General features: G+C 27.1%; 1 protein-coding gene across 1 annotated transcript; it reads left to right on the top strand.

Moving 5' to 3' along the window:
• Window positions 1–227: 227 nt before the first annotated feature.
• LOC103307697 lies at window positions 228–18,605 on the top strand. Its single transcript, XM_029486902.1, has 15 exons — window positions 228–246; window positions 324–332; window positions 568–576; window positions 1,704–1,733; window positions 2,016–2,060; window positions 4,325–4,363; window positions 9,121–9,150; window positions 9,255–9,287; window positions 11,623–11,700; window positions 12,537–12,575; window positions 13,363–13,401; window positions 13,872–13,919; window positions 15,271–15,315; window positions 17,412–17,423; window positions 18,529–18,605. Coding segments are annotated over exons 2-15 (492 nt in total). The 5' UTR covers window positions 228–246; window positions 324–331; the 3' UTR covers window positions 18,573–18,605.
• The last annotated feature ends 1,441 nt before the right edge of the window (window positions 18,606–20,046 follow it).

The raw sequence follows: 20,046 nt of genomic DNA, 5'->3' as shown, positions 1-20,046 counted from the left end.
GCCATTTTATATATATTATAGGGCCTGGAGGTAAAACTACAGTTTTGTGTACAGGATGCACTTATTCTTTAATTATCAATATTTGTAGATGTATATTTATTTATTATTTTATTTTTTGAAAGTGAAAAATGAATTTTCCAAATGGAAAAATTGTATATGTATATTTGTTGAATAATTATTAGAAATATAAATTAATTAATTGCTTTTTTAAATATGCCATTTTTACGTATTATAGACGTGAAGACGGTAAGATTACAATTATGTCTACAGAATGTACCTTTATTAAATTAACACAATTTCTTTTATTGTTTTATATGTTTTAGGATCTAAAAGTAAGATTACGATTTTGTGTACAGATATTTGTACACATATTGTATACACATATTTAATTAACTGCAATATTCTTTTTGCTTGTATTTTTATTTTTTTTTGAAAGTAAATAATGAATTTTCCCAATGGACGAAACTTGTTAATTATAATGTATATTCGTTTAATACAATTTACAATAATTATTAGCAATAAAAATTAATTAATTACATTTATCAAAATAAATTTTTTTGATTTTAGTGTGTATTGGTAAGATAACAGTTATGTGTAGAGGATGCACATATATAATTAACAATAATATTACATTAAGTTAACAATCAACGTTGGGTCGCCTACGGATTATTGGTTAATCAGATGTAGGTACATGATACAAATTGCTTCGCAAAATTTTTTTTCAAATTCGTTCTGATTAACAATGCTGGAAAATGTTAACTACTTCTAACTCATAAAACTAGAGTAATGAAAACACTGAGCTTACCCAATACAGTGCTTAACCAATGCTTGCGGGTTATAACTTGAACATATTTTGTATGAAAATGTATTATTTTTTAGTAAGAACCAATTTGTTCATTTTTTTTTACTTTGGAACAATTTTTGTATGTTACTCCTATTTAATAAAAAATAACACTTTTTTTTCTAATTAACTCAATTATTATGTATCCATGGAATTTATTGATATGGCCCATATAAAATGAAAAAAATATGATTTTGTTACTTATATGTCATACATCTTAAAGATTTAACTAAATGCACTTTCCACATGCCAATATCCAAGGCTGGGCATTAACGAGTTAAAAGTTAAAGTTAAGTTAAAAGGTTAATTTAATTTTAACTTTTTAACTTAACTAGTTACTTTTGGATTTTCATTAACTTAACTGTTACCTTACTAGATTTCTTTTTTAATTAACGAGTTAATTTTTCATTTAAGAAGTATAAGTTAAGTTAATTTATTTTGTTTTTAATTTAATTATATTTCACTATTTCAGTATATTTCGTTTTCATGTCAAAAAATATGTATCGTAAATTGTTTAATGTTAAAAATTTATATCATTCGAATCTAACTTATATGGAAATACTGTATAAAGTATAAACACTATAGTCTATAATTTAGTTTTGGGTTGGAAAAAAATTAAGTACGCTATCGTTGTATAAACAAATTAACTTTTTTTTAACTTAGTAAAAAGTTAACAAAAAGTGTGTATTAACTTTTAACTTAACTTAGTTAACCTATAGTTAAATTAACTTTTAACTTTTTGTTATTGGTGCATATTAAATTAACTGAGTTAAAAAAAATCATTAACTTGCCCAGCCTTGCCAATATCAGTCGTTCATAAATTATTATTAATTTTTATGTTATTATTCAAATATTTTAACAGAAAAACTAGAGAATGGAGAATATCATACAGGTATGTGTAGTTATTAATTACTATTGTATATATGAATACTTAAGGTAGTGTACTAGTGTGTTGATGATATAAAAAATAGAATATCGAATCTACTATGTAGTAAGCTAATAATAATTTCTAGCTCACTTTACCTTGGTAAATCGTTTTGTGGATTGTGTATGATATTGTTTGAATGGGTAATCTAAATCATCGTATAGTTTTATTAAATTGTCTAATAATTGATGGTATAATATACAATAATTGTTGTTTTAACATAAATATTGAGTCTATTTCTTTTTTTAGACAAGGATGGATTTGAGAATTTTCAAACGAAAGTTAAAGACCTGAGTATGTTTTTATAAAATATAATACGCAATTATAACGCATGACGCATGACGCATGTATTATTTTATTTATAATAGTTGTTGTTGCAATGTGATTATTTTAAATAAGCATTTAAAGTTCAATTCTTGACAAAATACGGAAAAATCACGAAAATTAACAAAGTATTTTGAGTTGAGAAATCATAAAAATTTTTGTTTTTAAATTTAAGGCATAAATAAATTGCATTTAAGGTTGGAATTTTCACAACATTTATCAAATGTAAAATTTTTATATAGATTAACATTGAAAATTTAAAACAAGGTCCCACCCTTGTGAACTTAGCAGCGCAATGATAACAGTCCACTTTTAAAACAGTCTAAACAATTTGTTAGAGAGTTGTTAAAGAGTTGTTAGAGATTGTTAGACAATTTTCAAAGTTTGTTAGACTTTATTTTCGACGCTAGATCACTTCATTTATTGCACTGCTAACTTCACGGAAGCAGTAAAAAAATTTGTTAGAACTTTTTTTACACTTAAACGACGCATAACGACTTGTTAGAGATTGTTAGACAACTTTCAAAGTTTGTTAGACTTTATTTTTAACTAGGGACGTATTTTAGGAAGGAGGGCGAAATGGACGATTGCCCCCTCCTGAACTCGTATTTAAGGAGTCGATCATATGTGAGACACACACTTTAATTTTTTTTAATGTGGATCATTTTATAACGAATCAAATGAATTAAAAATTTTGATTTTCTACAAAAATTTTGGTTATTAAATACGAATGAGCGATAAGAAAAATTACAGAAAAACATATTAAAATATAATAATTGAAGGCGAACGGATGCATTTGATGTATATGTATAATATATATTATTATGTTTTATCAGTATCAGGGCCAAATGAATGATCATTGGTAAATTACGAAAATAATGTGTAGTATGTTTTTTAATTAAATCGTTTAAGTTTATACGTGTCAAACTACCGCAACGAGGGTGCATGATATTGTGATAACTTCAAGCGTCCAGCGTGCTATACGCGTGACTGTGAATTGGGATTTTTGTCGGGTCCATACTTAGTGAAAAATTAAATAAAACATAAGTGTAATTTTCAAAACACAGACAGGTGTTAAAAAAGAACTACTCCAAATATTAAGGATTCGCCTCATTTAAATATTACCAAAAATTGTCCTTAAAATCGTATTTTCTAAGGCTCCAGCAAAAACCGCTTTATTACACAACGTATAGACACAGAGTACGTCTAGTATAATATTATACAAGATATTATGCGCAGCGTACATTATATTTCACGCTAGGTAATGCAATGCCGATTGAGCGAAAAAAAAGTTCTAACAAACTTTTGTACTTACTGCTGCCGTGAAGGTAGCAGTGCAATAAATGAAAGTGGTCTAGCGTCGAAAATAAAGTCTAATAAACTTTGAAAGTTATCTAACATTCTCTAACAACTCACTAACAAATTTGTTGGACTGTTTTAAAAGTTGACTGTTATCATAGCACTGCTAAGTTCACAAGCGTCAAGGTTTCACGTAAATATAGGTTATATATAAATTACTCTATTCACAAGAATATCATCAAATATACTATTCTTCTTCTTCTTCTTCTTCTTCTTATTCTTCTGGCCTATTAATACGGACCATTGAGGTCCTTTGTCCTTTACTATTATTATTTGTTAATATCATAGGCCGACTGACCATTTTCGCTCAGAATCGTTTTTCTTATACAATTATATTATTATATCATTGAATTCAAATTTAAAACCATCCATCACAGTGACCCACCTGTAACCTTCTATACAGCAGAGCGACACCCACTTATCCACCTTTTTAAATTTTTATTTAAATAAAATAATATATTTACAATCTGTAATATTTTATATACAATTAGTATATTTGATAAAATAAGATTAAAATAAAGACATGCAATGACGTGAAGAGGGAGAACACCTTTGTGAAAGAGCAACGCTCTGCATGGCTTTGGAGAGTATATTATCTTTAAATTCTAATGATATTCATATTTTAGATAGGTATTCATAACTTACTTAAAAATGTATTAAAATATCGTGAAAAATCAACGTATACAGTTAATGTTTTACTTGAAAACTTAAACTTTTATACAAGGTCTATTCACTTTCACATTAAAGCTAACAACTTCTTCCCGTTCTTCTGAACTAAAATTTGGTACGTGGAACGTTTGTATCACGGAAAAGACACGTGCGTGTGTATATTACTTACTGTCACAAATTTGTTATATAAATTAAAATTTTTTTAGAAAGGTATCCCAGAAATGGCGGAACCAATTTAGAAGATTGTAAGATATAGTTTGTTATTTTATAGATTTAAAGGTTTTTACATAATGTCTAACTAAAATAGATTTTAAGATATCCAGATAATAAGAACTGAAAATAAACTGAATTTACTTATCACAGATAACGTAGTATTGTTTAGTGTAGACGTATCATCATTGAACATATTATAATAAAATAAAAAACTGATAATTTTAATGTTTATATTATACTAGCTGATCCTCAGCACTTCGTTGCTCGTCAAAAGATCCTACTCTATATTATTAAAACTTTGTTCAATTTGTTATTTAATATTTGGTGTAGGTACCTGTGGGCTGTGGTGTTCACAACTTAAACAATTTTATCGATTATCTTGAATCTCAAAATACTTATTGCAAGCACCACTTTAAAATGCAAATTTCGAAATACCTATGCTTTCTTAGTGAAAACTTACATGGTGCTGGGAAGGTACCGTGAAAATTCCAAGCCTCAAACTATAATTTTTTGGGTACTACGTTGATCAGTCAGTGAGACAGTTAGGACACGTTGCATTATATTACATTATAGTCATCCCACCAGGTGAGCAGTATATTATCTTGTAGGCAATCTACCTACGGTAAATCGCGGACCGCGTGTGGTTTGAACGTAAGTGTATAATTTAACTCTAAAGTATCAACCTAACCGTACAAAAATCCAATGAATAAAAAAAACCAAACATTCGAATATGTATAGAAAAGGAAGAAAAATTAAAAAGTGAAAATAAGAAAAAAATAATGCAAAAAATTGGTCCATCGAACCCGTAGTTCGAACGTGAGACACTTTGTACTAAAATACATAGAAGTGCTACTGCGTCAACAGGCGTATCGCATTTATAATAATAATTATTATTAAAACCAATAGCAACCATTTATAAACAAAAATGTCCATCGTAAATTTCAAAATCCCTGTTTGAGCACCTCCCTGGGTTGGTCCTCTTCCTTTTTAAATTAGCCTATCTTCTGCCCAGAGATCTAACCCATCTTTGTACCATATTTAATCGAAATCGGATGAACGGTTTAGGAATGCATTTTCCAGCAGTTTCCTATTTTTCCAGTGAAATAATATACAATTTTGTTTCATACAAACCTTGTCTTAATAATTACAATTTTACGAATATAACAGAAAAAACCAGTCAAATCGGTCGAGCAAAAATAAAAAAATAACAATATAGCACATGGTATGTAAAGACTACGTCTGTCCATAGAGCCATTATAAAGACAATGTTTATAATATTAGTGCAACGGTTTCAAGTTCAAATCTCAGATATCATTACAATTGTTTTACTTATTCCGTAGACTTTTCAAAAAATGTATATCTTACAAACCTTGCCTTGACAATTACGAACAGAACAAAAAAAAGTTATTCAAATCGGTTGAGCCGTTTTTAAGTTTTAGCGAGACTAACGAACAGAAATTCATTTATCCAGCACCAGAGTCGTGGCGTGAGCTAAGTAAAAAAAAAAAAACTGCACGACGGTGTGTGTAGTATAGTATATCGAAGCAGGAGTTGCCTATTTAAACTGTGTAAAATACAGGTAAATTTGTTATACGACATAACTAATTTTCTAATGCATCAATTAACTCCTAGTAAACTCCAAAACATCAGAATTGTTGTGTAGATCGTGCTCTTGTAAATATCATCAAAATCGTACGTTTAGAAAATGAGTTATAATTACAGTGGCGTATATAGGGGGGGGGGGGGTTTGAGGGTTCAACCTTAAAATTTTTTACTATTTTGGCGGATGAAACTTGTGATATATCTCGCATTGAATAAATGTCTTTGTGTGTAAGATATATTGATAATGGTTTTATTAGAGAAGACTTTTTAGAATTTGTTCCTATTTATGATGCTAGTGGAAAAGGAATGGCATATACAATTACACGATAAATAGGAAAACTAGGACTTAAAATGGAAAATTTAATCAGTCAAGGTTATGATGGGGCGAGTGCAATGAGTGGCTTGTATAGTGGTGTCCAAAAGTATATATTAGAGATAAAATACCACATGCGCTTTACGTTCACTGCGCGGCTCATTTACTCAATTTAGCGATAGGAAAATCTTGTACCATTCTTGAAATACGAAACTGTATTGGTTCTGTCTCAAAAATTATAAATTTCTTTCGAAAATCCCTAAGGAGATCTGAGGTTTTAAAAGAATGTATAAAAAAACATATTCCAAGTACCCAACAAAGTACCCTTATAAAAATGTGTGAAACACGTTGGGTAGATCGTCACGAAAGTATGTTGAGGTTCAAAGATTTATACGAAGTTATAGCTTATGCATTACATAATCTCGAAAATAATCATAATACAGAAACATCACAACTCGATTTTCAATTATCTAAGACTCATCGCTCATCTCAATTTATAATAGCATTATATATCATAGAAAAACTTTTTGCCTTTACATTGCCATTATGTAATGCATTACAAAAAGTAAATAGTGATTTATCTGAGTGTTGTGAAAATGTTGAAAATTGTATACAAGTTTTATCTTCTATTCGTATAAATGCCGATGAAGAATTTCAAACATTGTTTTTAGAAGTCGAAAAAAAATTGAATATATTGGATGAAACTATTCAAATACCTCGAATAACTGGGCGTCAATTGTCTCGTAGTAATACGTCAGCTGAATCACCGGAACAGTATTATAAACGAACAATATTTATACAATTTATTGATTATTTTAAAAATCAATTAATAGAACGATTTTCTTAACACAATGAAATTATTTCTGTATTACAAAAGTTGATTCCAAATCTCCTCAAGAAATTTAAACCTAGTTATAATGATTTTGAAAAATGTATAGACTTTTATAAACATATTTTACCCAGTTACAATACATTTGAATCAGAATTAAAAGTATGGATAGAAAAATGGAAAAAAGTTCCTCAGAATGAGTGTCCAAAGTCTGCTATTGATATTTTCAATAAAGTATCCGTTGATTTTTTTTCCAAATATATGGTGCTTGATTTCAATATTAGTAACTTTACCGGTTTCAACAGCATCATCGGAAAGATCATTTTTAACGCTAAAAAGATTGAAGTTGTACTTAAGGAATAGTACAAGTGAAAATCGACTAACAGGATTAGCCCTCGTGTCAATTCATCGCAGTATTTCAATAGACACTGAAGAAGTGATTAATAATCTTGCAAAGCTGCTTCGAAAATTGATTTTTTTGCTTTAATTTAATTTATATAATATTCTAGTTTTTATAATTTATTATTAAAATAAAGTTAATTTATAATGATAATTAAATACATTTTTTTATAAACCCCTCCCGAAATTAATTCCTATATACGCCACTGGTTATAAATGAAAAAGTGCGAACTTTTTAATGGAAATTTATATTAAATTCAGAATCACGGTATCCGCCGTCATCGTCGCATCAGCGTTGCCAATGTTACCAACAATATTACTGTTCTTATAGATTATTGTGTAAATAGTAAATACACAATATTTATTTATTTTTTTTTATTTAGAAACAAAGCCCTCGGCAGCAAGGCCATTGGGATTGCTCAATATTTAATAACGATAAAAATTAGTGATATCACAACGAAAAACCCTTCGTAAACTACGTGTAAAAATTGCTAAGTAAAAAATTATAAGATCCTTAAGCACTATAAAGATGTGATATCATGAATAAATGCCAAGTACCTATATTGAATTTAAGTAAACTTATTTTGTTTCAATAATGTATTCACTTGGCAAGGAAATATTTAGAATAGTATATAAATATTAATAATAATATTTTTAAAATAATAACAAGTTATATTTTAATAGTCGTTCACCATTTAATTATTTTGTTCATTACACTTGGTTTCTTTTAAGAAATAATTCCTCACCAAGTAAATAAATTATTGAAACAAAATAACTTTACTTAAATTCAATATACTTAGCATTTATTCATGATATCACATTTTTTAGTGCTTAAAGATCTTATATGTTTTTTACTTAGCTATTTTTACACCTAGTTTATGAAGGGTTTTTATTGTGATTTATATATATATATATTATAGAAGAAAAATATAGGTTTTTATGTGACTGACACAGATACGATTCTATTAATTATATAATGTAATTGTCAGTACGTTGAATTTCTGATCAGAAGAAAACATGATTTATAACTATTATTATTTTTATCGGCAATGGGACATTATATTCGTTACTGTGTGCTAATTATTTTAAGTCAAAGTACATGCAGTGACTTGATGGTCGCAAATCGCAATGTTTTTACAAAATTAGCATTCGTCTTAAAACTTTTTTTACATAAGTACCTACACAAAATGAACATGTTTTAAATTTTTACACGTCATGACTCTCAAAACTTTATTTGGTGTGTTACTATGGACTGGATCTGAACCAAGCTGACTGGCATTACTTTCATCTTCAGTCCTCACCACAGTCCTCAGTCCTCACTGTCATGTCTAAATATAGCTCAGCGATTTTCCAATGCATAGAACCTCTCACAATCATTCGAATCCGTTTCGATCAGATCAAGTATCCTATTAACTTGATTTTGATTTCGAAGCTATAATTTTCACGTAAATCGAGCTTCAAGAACATGTACCTAATTGCAATCATAATATTTTGATTTATCATCAAATTTTTTTCTGAGTAGATTATTGAATACGGAACATAATTTTTGTTAATAAACAATATAAGGAGATTACATTTAAACATTTAACTTATAATGAAATAGAGTTATAAATAATACCTACCTACTTCAAATTAATTTGTTTTAGACAAAGAACTTGCTCAATACAAAATTAAAGGTAAGTTATTTTATTTTCCAGATATCTCAATGTAGGCTTTTATAGTTTATGAACGGGAAGTGTTTTTTTTAACATGATTAATTAGAGTGTCTCTTTATTTTTAGAATCGTATAAGTCACTTTATGAAGAACCAGCTTGTAAGTTATTATTATTTGGCCAATTGTTTTTAAGAAATATTATAACGCATAACCAATCATATTATTATGATTCTTTATTGACACAACAAACATTTTATAAAACAAACTAGCTGATCCCGTGCACTTAGTTTCCCGGCAACCAATAATTATTATTATAATAGCTTCAAAACCCATGGCAACCATTTATAAACAAAAATTTGAATCGGAAATCTCAAAATTCCTGATTGAGCACCTCCCGGGATTGGTCCTCTCTTTTTTTAAATTAGCCTATCTTCTGAAAAGAGGTCTAATTTACATATATAAATATATCTGATCCCGTGCACTTCGTTGCCCATTAAAAATACCAACGATATATGAATAATTTGTTTTTTCTTATAATATAACGGTTATCATAACAACAATTTTAAACCAATAATTATTAATTTAATAGATTCAAAACCCATGGCAGCCATTTATAAACAAAAATGTCCATATGAAATATTAAAATCCCTGTTTGAGCACCTTCCGGGGTTGGTCCTCTCTCTTTTTAAATTAGCCTATCGTCTGCTCAGAGGTATAATCTATCTATGTATACAAAAATATCTTATCCCGTTCACTTCGTTGCCCATTAAAATTGTCAACTCTATATGAATAATATGTTTTACATATCACCATGGCAACCATTTATATACAAAACATTCCATCGGAAATTTCAAAATAATACATAATTGGTTGCCATGGTAATATGGAGACACACACACACACATACATTAATTTTTATATTAAAACAAACATTAATAATACCTATAGATACCTAACTACCTTAGTTAGAGATTATTAATTAAATAGTATAGTATATTGTACTTCAGTAGTTGTAGGAGGTTTTCACTACTTACTAGGTTAAATTCATGTATTTCAGTATAGAAATTTAAAAAATACATTTTTCGTAATGACACTTACTAGTATCAGTGTGCAATGTTTTGTACTATTGTACTAATAATTATTATTATAACGCACATTTTAAGTGATGAAGAAAAGTAAATGCCTATAATTTATATTTATCATTTATCGTTAGGTAAACTGTAATAGCACGTATCTACATTTTCATCATTTTTCAGAAGAGTCTTTAAACTATTTCAACTGTACATTACTCATTTAATTTATTTGTATGATATTTTTTTATCTTAGATACATTGTGAGAGATCTATGAATTATGATTTATTTTTTAAAAATAGATTTTAGTGGATTTTAACGTAGATACGTGATATTCACTGACATTTTTTTTTGTTAGATTCAAGTTATTGCATTGTAGGTTTGTATTAAAATAAAAATATGATTGACCAAGAAAATTGTTTAATTAAACAGTAGTAAAATAGTAATATAATAGTGAAATCATAAACATTTTTTTGACAAAGACTAAAATTAAATGAACAATAATAAAATAATAGTAATATAATATAGAAAACATGATTGATTAAAATATATAAAAGTATTTAGGTACTTCTGAATTAAACAGTGAAGTATCAATATCATTAGAAATTAAGAATTATAAATTATAAAATTCGACGCTATTAAATACATTGTGAACTTCTTGAAACTTGTTGACAGTATAATAGGATGTCTTTCAGAATTTGTATCATTATAATATTCAAAATATGTTGCCATAGCAATAATTTCATTAAAATTTAAAACTCAATTGATTTTGTATGATATTAGGATTGAGATCTTTATTGGACTTTGATTGTTCATTGTCAAGCTTAATAATGTTGTAAATGTGACTTTTAGACGGCATTATACCTACAAGAAATAATAATACATAATATAAACTTCTTATTTAAGAGTAACTTATTCTGTTACTTGTTAGATGCTGTGATATAAAATATTATGTATTATATGAATTATTATATTGTACATTATACAATATTATAATATTTAAAAAAAAATATATTGGTGTAATATCACGTAAGTACACAAGAATTAATTAGGTATAATTAAATGAGTAAATATGAGTATATGTATGTTATAGTTTAAGTCGTTCAAAATTAAAGTAGTTTAGGTTAAATAAGTGATTTACCACAATACATTAATACAGTATATCTTTATAATCATATATTAGATATTTATTAAAAAATCGTACTTACCTAATGTTCTTCGAGTTCAAATTATGAATAACGTGATGCGCTCCACGAAGCAACAAATTTACCATATAAAATGTTTCAGATACGTGATATTACTCATTTTAGTTTTGGAGGGAAAGTACTGATTTTATGGTTAATGTGTATATGAACAAAAGAAAGCACAAGGAGATTATACATAATAATTTGTAATAACCTTAATTATTTATCCAAAAATGTAGATCTGCAGTGGTCTACCGTCGATAAAAGCTGTGCAAAAGCTTATTTTTGTCATCTGGCAAACCATGTTCTAAACCCAGGTATACATTTTTGATACGATTACCTACAATATAAACACGTTATAATATTATAACTAATAAGAAAAAAAATAATGGTTTTGTAGTACAATATTGAATGTTATTTGTGATAAATATTGCACGAAGAATCTGATTATCAAATATAAATTAGTTGTATAATACTGCGATCTGCAATGTCAGATAAATGGTAATATTTGAATATTCAATAGTTTCTGTATAAAAGTACACATTTTATACACAACGTAATTCAACTTTACGCTAGTACGCCGTACTGATGATTAGGTAAATGGGCAATATTATATTATGTTAGATTGATAAACATTAACCTAATGATCCCAAAAATTAGTACGATGACACTATTATTTTAACATTAAAAATGTATATAATAATTTTCAATGGTTATTGTTAATAGCAAAACATAAGAAGAGATTGCATTTAAAAAAATAAATTATAGATACTGTTAAAACTCTGTTAAAGATACTTTTATGGTCGATTTTATGTTGCATAATAAAATATGTTGACGTAAATCTTAAGTTTATTGTAAATCTATTCTAGATAATTATATAATAAAATTTCTGGTAGTTCATCTAAATATAAGGAAATTATTCAAATAGTTCTCATTTAACAATTTAATACTCATAATATTTAATGGCACATTATACTTATATTGTACCATTTCAACAACAAAAATTAAATAAATCTGAAAAGTTTAATCATAAATATATTGAAGTAGCAATTTTATTATAAATATACAATATAGTTAATAATATGTATAGTATAATACCTATCCTATGCTTAAATATTTACAGAACAGATAATAATTCTTTCTTCCTTTTTAGAAAAGATGTTGCCAGTTCTAACTTGGTGTGAGATTCATGGTAAAATTTTTATGGTTTATTTAGTTTTGGTATATTTTATAATTACGTATGTAATTATATATGTCAGAGCATGTCGACAAGTATGCACTAGGATTATGTACATAAAATCATGAGATTGTAAAGGTTTTAAATTTATATTTTAATTATTTAATAATTTGTGAATGGATTTTTTTTTAAATTGGTTAAGATATAAATAGATTTCAATAGATAAGTAATGTGTACAAATACATAACTATTTTATTAATAATGTTATGTTTATAAATAAAAGTTTAAAAGAATAAATAAAATAATATATACATTTCATATTAATTTATTAATCTTTTACTATTGTAAAATCAATACAAATTTACAAATACATTTGAACATTTCTATTGAAAACAAATTTAGAGGTTCTTGTATGTTTAATAAAATAGTTGAGAATTATTAACCTCGCATAATTAATAGACAAAGTTAATAAAATATAATATTATATTGAAATAAGTAAGTATATTAATAAAATATAAAAAAAGGATAAGCTTAGTTAAATAGAATGTTTCGTGTCAATTATTGTAATTTATAAGTAAATTTCAGTACACACTAAATTATTTCGAATTCTTAGTAAATTTAGTTGTATCATTAATAAAATTACATAAAAACTAAATAGACATTTTAAATAAATACTATTTTTTTTTTGCGTGGTCGCTTTATTACAATTATAAAATAAAAATATATTGTATTGTAAATAATTAATCAACTATTTGAAAGTTAAATAATTAATAGTATAATACTTGTTATATTTCCGTTCTAGGGAATGGAACATATGATGCGTTTGAATTTCTAAGGAAAAGTATTTATGTATTTTAGTTTATTTAAAATAATAATTTTAAATTATATTTCTAAGATATTAAACACTTCATGAAGGCACTTTATTTGTCGATGTAGTGTTAGTTGGTTGATAGTAAATACCAATATTCATTGTTGGCAATATTGTGAATTATAATGCAAACAATCGGTATTATATTATTATATAATAAATTATAACTAACAACGAAAACATGCTCTTTTTATCATAATAATAACTAAACTTTGTGATTGAGTAAGCTGTATGTACCTAATCATTGAATATAATATTAAATCGTTAGTTTAATCGTTCTTTTAAAGTTTTATGCAGTCCAAATTGATCATATTTTTTTTTATATTCTACGTGAAGGACTAGAATGAGTGAAATTCATATAAATGTATAAATATATATATAGTGTCCTATCTTCCTTTGCTCTCTATATATTTTTATTAATAACTGTGTTTGTTGTTTTTTAGGGGATAATATTTATAAAAAATATTTTAGACGTATAGCAAAAGATACAGGTTAATACATAATGTAATGAATTAATTATTGTAATGAATAATTATTGATTGTGTGTAGTGGCATGCCCAGTGGATGATATAAATCATTATACATTTAAATGAATTGTTATGGTAGTATAAAGACACAAATAGAGGGTTTTATGGAACAATGGGGGATATTGCAACCACACCACCGATTTCAGGTGATATAATTTCGATGCAATTGAACTGAGGATGGCATGACACGACACTTAGTCGTATTATTCGTTCAACGTAAAATATTTGTCAATTCAATTGTAATTATTATTACAGAAATAGGTTACGGTTCGTGGGTTTAGAATGAAAAGGTTCTAAATCGTTTTTATGTAATTGTCCGGGAGAGCAATTTTAAGGGTTGAGTTCAAATATTTTACTCCTTGAACAAAATTTTTTGAAAATTAAAGTTCTAAGGCATGCAGCAACTTATATAGCTTAATTCACAACATTATAATAATAACTTACTGTATTGGTTGGTATACAAATCAATAAAATACAAATTGTAAAATGTTTGGTATGATAAGGTTCTACAATATTAGAAGTTTAGAACCTTTTCATCCTAAAATAAAAAAATATATATTTAATTAGAACTTTTTTATTATTATTAGCTGTAGCGTTTTCAATTTGATTAAATTAGGTTTGTAATTTAATTTTTGGCGATTTAGAATCTTTTACTTTAAAAAATATCGTCAATAATGTTCGTATAATCATAAATGTTACATTAAAAGATGCGCTTTTACATTTTAAAACCATTTTAGTTAAAAAGTGACTTTTGAAAAAAATATTTAGAATATTTTCATTCTAGATCCGCGTGTTGAGTTTTGATAAGTCTATGGAGTGCTAGGCATCAGAGCTTAGTGATACATATTATGTATATATATAGATCGCCCCCATCGTAATTCATGAGATATTCTGTTTTTGCTAATAGATAAATACATTTTATATATTTTGTTGATTGTTAAAAGTGGTATTCAAGACTAAAAATGTTTCACCCCCCCCTCCCTCCATGAAGACGGTGATATAATATAATATATATTCCTAAATAGCATAATATCTGAAGAAATAATCACTTGAAACAAATATCTATTAAGTAGATTTTTTTTTTATATTAAGAACTTATACAATCTATTCTTAATTTTAATAATAAGCAAATGTGATAAGAATATTTACATATGAATATTTTGAGGGAAGAAGCCACCCATTAGTGATATTACCTATAATTAAGTAGACTAAATAAGTATTTCTAATATTATATTATATAGACACTACCACCGTATCAGTTTACGATAATTATTTGAAAAGGTTGGAATGACATCGCACGTTTTATTTTTTCTAGGTTTCGAGAGAAAAAAGCAGACACTTATTTATCGTACTATGGATGGTAAATAATGCATTTATTATTAATTATCATGTCTTGTAGTATGATCAAATATGAAATAAGCCTTCGACGTGAATATAATATAAATGTTTTTAATATTATGTTTAATTTATATAACGTTAATATCAATAAAATTTAGTATCTTGTAAGCCTCCCAAAATTATTAAACATTTTTCATAGTATAAAATATTAAAAAAGGTACTTATTTTACAACGATAGACAAAATATTTTTTTTTCCCAAAATGTTGTCAAAATAAATGTCAATATAATGCTTATTATACCATATTATACATTTATACCTAATTGTCATCGGTACGCGCTGGCTGACCGTCACGACGGATTGTTATCGCATTATCGCAATGACAAAAATGCGCAAATGCGCAAAGCTAAGATGTGGTTACGCACGAGTATGCTGCAAGAAAAATTTAATAACTCTTCAATATTAAAACATACATTGAAAAAGATATCAATATCAGTATTGAGAACGTTATTGATATATTTGCTAATAAAAATAGGTTTATTGTACTAAAATAATAAAATATTTATTGTATTATAAATTAATGATTTTTAAAGTGCATAATATTATTTAGTTAGTAGGTAATTCGTATTTAGTAGTTTTGTAATTTATTAATTTAATAGTTTATGCGTACCGAAGAGTGAAGGTATTATTAATATTAGAGTGGAGGGTGGGGGCTACCGCCCACGGCTTATTTGCAAAAAAACATTTGAGCCCCCCCCTAAAATTTGATCAAATCTCCACCTATGAATCTATGTAACCTCATCTGCGCTGTAATTATATTACCGGGAATAAAATTATCACTTATACAACTAATAAGAGATTTTTATACTTAAAAGTACGATTGTTGGAATATTAAAATATTTAATAGTTATACGTATAATAATATTTGTGTAAAAATTCCCGTTTTCCTTAATTTTTCTTTTGTTTTTCACGGCGCTTTTGAAAACTACTGGTAATTTTAAATGTTGACATCCCCAATGAACCAACTAAATTCACTTCCCTATCGAATAAGATACTCAAGTTTAAAATCGAAGAATTATTTCGACCACTTATCGTGTACACTGTACATAGAAACAAAATATAAAAATAAAAAAACACACATCATGGCAAAATCTTTTTACTTTTGATCCCCCAAAGGATCATCTAAATTCATTTTCCTATCTAAAAAGATACTGTTGAAGAAAATCTAATCATTTTTACTGTCCTAAAGATGACAGACACAAAAAAATCACATCATTGTAAAACAAATACATTCATCGGGTCGGCTAGTCTAGAATATATAACCATTGTTATTTTATACAGGCATTTTAAGTTTAAATTTGGATGGAAATATATATAAAACCAAGAATAATGTTTTCAATTATTTTGTTGTAATTTAAAAATAGTATTTGTATATGGAACTTTTAAAGTTTTAGAACTTTTAGAGTTAACCATTATACAATGGCATTTTTAAATGTTATTTTTTTGGCCAAAATGAATTATTCTACTGTTGTACTAATACCTAATAGTAAAATAAATTACTTAAATCATAATAATATCATCATATTATATAAGTACTAAATCGTTTTTCGTATACAATGATTTTATATCATTGAATTCAAATTTAACACCATCCATTACAGTGACCCACTTGCAACCTACTTTACAGCAGACCGAGTGAGCGACACCCACTTACCTGCTTTTTTTTATTTGTTCACAACATTTTGGTTATATTTAGATATCGTATCGATAATTAATGTAGAAGGTTGTGTTTCGAAAGTTATATTTTCAATTTTGGCTTTTTAATTTTGGGAGGGATAAACTACAATTTGACAGTGGTATAATTATGTATTGTTTAGTGTTTGCTTGAAATTTTGATTTTTTTACATAGTTTAGCAGAGGAGTTAAATTTTTTATATTGTTTAGATGGCATGACCTCGCTCTAATTGTAATTAAAAATATGGTTTATGTTGGCGACATTTTAAATGCTTCCAGTAGTCTAATTTACTATTTGAATATTTTCTAGTAAAAATATCTATTTAATATCTTATTTTTATTTATTTAACATTTCATTTTTTGTTTATTTTTTTTTCCAATTTAGTTTGTAATAAAGGTAAGTTTTGATCTTTGGGTTAGATAGTAATACAATTTTAATCTCATAAAATACATTTGGAATTTATAGGATATAAGTGAATACATTTTGTTTTATATTATAACTATTGATTCTATCGTTAAAATTTGAAAACCATAAAAAGTGAAACCACGTTTCAAATTAGTAATTATGGTTGTTTTATACCATTCCTAGTGATTCACTATTTCCATAGTTAGGGATAATTATTAGCGTAGAATTATTGAGCAGGATACCGTTTGTATAAGCCACCAAGATACAAGGAATTTAAATGACACACATTTTGATTGATATGGAGAGGGGGGGCACTGGTGTAATGTACGTCACAAATTTGCCTGTATCCCATGTCGGCTGATGAGTATAATAATGTATTTAAATATTGTTATGAACAACAAACTAAGGAATGAGAAAAACAAATAGGTAATGTTTTTCAAACGGAAAACCTTAGAAACATAAAGGGAAGTCAGATGATATTTTATGGGTGACGATGGCGGACAGTGGGCCGAATCATATTAGCCGATAATTTTTTTGGCCGAATCCATAGAGCCAAAAAATGTATGGGCCGATTTTATAAGCCACGAACTAGAAATGGTAGCTAAATCGTGTGCTGAAAATGCAACGGTTAAGTCGGTAAATGCTATGGTAGGAATCTATGTGATTATAGAGCGTAGATATATTATAATATTATAATAATACTCTATACGTATTGGCTATTACCATTCTACTGACCGCCAAATTGAAAATAAACTAAATAAAATCAAATAATAAGATAAGACATTAAAACAAATGTACTAAAACCAGAAGTAATATTAGTTAGCTCGGTCTAGGCGGTCTAGGTGGAGTAGACAAAGATAAGATTAGATAATTTTATACAGTTGTGATATTAGTTGTGAAAGTTTCCGTTGCGAATGTCTAAGGTCGTGTCTCATGTGGTAGTTCATGTATAATTGTGTACGTGAATTATGTGGTTTTTAAAATTGAACAAATTTTTTTGAAAAAAAAGTTAACTATTTTTGAATGTTTATGTTATGGTCAAAAATAATAAATGTGAAAATGTATTTTATATTAATTTTTAAAACAATTATTCCAGAAATACCAAAAAAATTACGTAATACACGTAAGTATACCAAATAAAACATTGGAAATGTATGTCATAAAATGTGTAACATATGTCATATATAACTTATATGATATAAGTGTACTGGTCCTGATTTACATATTATTTAATAATTAATCATAGGAAAAAATGGGTCTATTAGACTCACACACTGGTATATTTCCTAAATTTTTAGATCCATTTTATAGATTATATTTTAACGAAAATATTTTATATTTTTCATGATTTTGTTCTTTATTAATGCCGTACATATTTCAAAATTCATAAATAAATACATAATAATGAATATATTAATCATTAGATGGCTAAATTCAAGTTTCTATTAAAAAGTATATTAATATTATATAATTAATATTGCGTACTCCATTTTAAAACCGTACTTATTCCCCCAGGGGAAACACTTAATTATGTGTTACGGGTATGGCGAACCCGAGGCCTCGAGCTACTTTCCTCTCGAGGTAAGGGAGGTTAATAATGGTTCTAAGCACCCTACATCGGAAAACACACCAAATGTTAAGAAACCACAAAACAAGACTAGGATTTGAAAAAGAACTGGACAAAGGCTAGAATCGAAAACTGCATCAAATTCGTGGGACTTGGAATATCAGAACTTTAAATAAACCAGGAGCGTTACAATTTATGTTGGGCGCTATTCAAAATTACAATATTACTATACTAGCCCTACAAGAGGTTAGATGGCCTGTAGAAAAAGAGTAATAAAATAATTTTCTACATTGGTAACAGAAACGGAAAGTTTGAAAATGAAATAGGATTTGTGATAAATTACAGTATCATAGGTACCTCATGTTAAAAAATTTCAAGCAATAAATGAACGCATATGCTACATACGGATAGCAGGACACATCTTCGACATAGTAATAATTAACTGCTACGCACAATTTAACGGGATTTAATACCCAATTATTGTGTCAAAATTGAAAATAGTACTTGGAGACTTTAATGCAAAAGGGGGAAGAGAGAAGATGTACCAGCCAACCAAATGGATTGACCTTAAGTAGCACATACTTTCCTAGGAAAGATATTTACAAACAAACCTGAATAGCACCAAATCGAGTGGTAGAGAACCAAATAGATCATATAATGATACAAAATAAACAGAAAGGATGCATACAAAATGTTAGAAGATATACAGGAGTGACGATGCAGACTCTGATCACTATAAAGTCATATTTTCAATCGGATAGTTTCGAGGGATCGACATCATGGAGATTAGTCAACAGAATATGCGTTTCAGAATTTAAAATGGAATAAAATAAGAATGTCAACATAGTTTATAGTTTGAGCTATAGTCAAGCCCGGATTAAGATATTTTGGGCCCAAATAATTTTAGTGGCCAATAACCATAATCAAAATATTGGGGACCCAAGAATAAATATATTTCAAAGACAAAAAAAAAAAAAAAATTATATTTATAAATTTATTTCTTATTTTTTTTTTTTAAATAAAAACGTTAATTGTATAAATAATTTT

The sequence above is a fragment of the Acyrthosiphon pisum genome, chromosome A1 (genome assembly GCF_005508785.2).
Source record: "Acyrthosiphon pisum isolate AL4f chromosome A1, pea_aphid_22Mar2018_4r6ur, whole genome shotgun sequence".
Lineage (NCBI taxonomy): Eukaryota > Metazoa > Arthropoda > Insecta > Hemiptera > Aphididae > Acyrthosiphon > Acyrthosiphon pisum.
This window is presented reverse-complemented; position numbering and strand designations above follow the sequence as displayed.

What these genes read in the sequence shown, in the direction of transcription:
- LOC103307697 (XM_029486902.1), top strand. An exon ending in GAATGGAGAATATCATACAG is followed by an intron (nt 1,734 to 2,015) that starts GTATGTGTAGTT and finishes TTCTTTTTTTAG; the next exon opens with ACAAGGATGGATTTGAGAAT. An exon ending in ACGTATAGCAAAAGATACAG is followed by an intron (nt 13,920 to 15,270) that starts GTTAATACATAA and finishes TATTTTTTCTAG; the next exon opens with GTTTCGAGAGAAAAAAGCAG.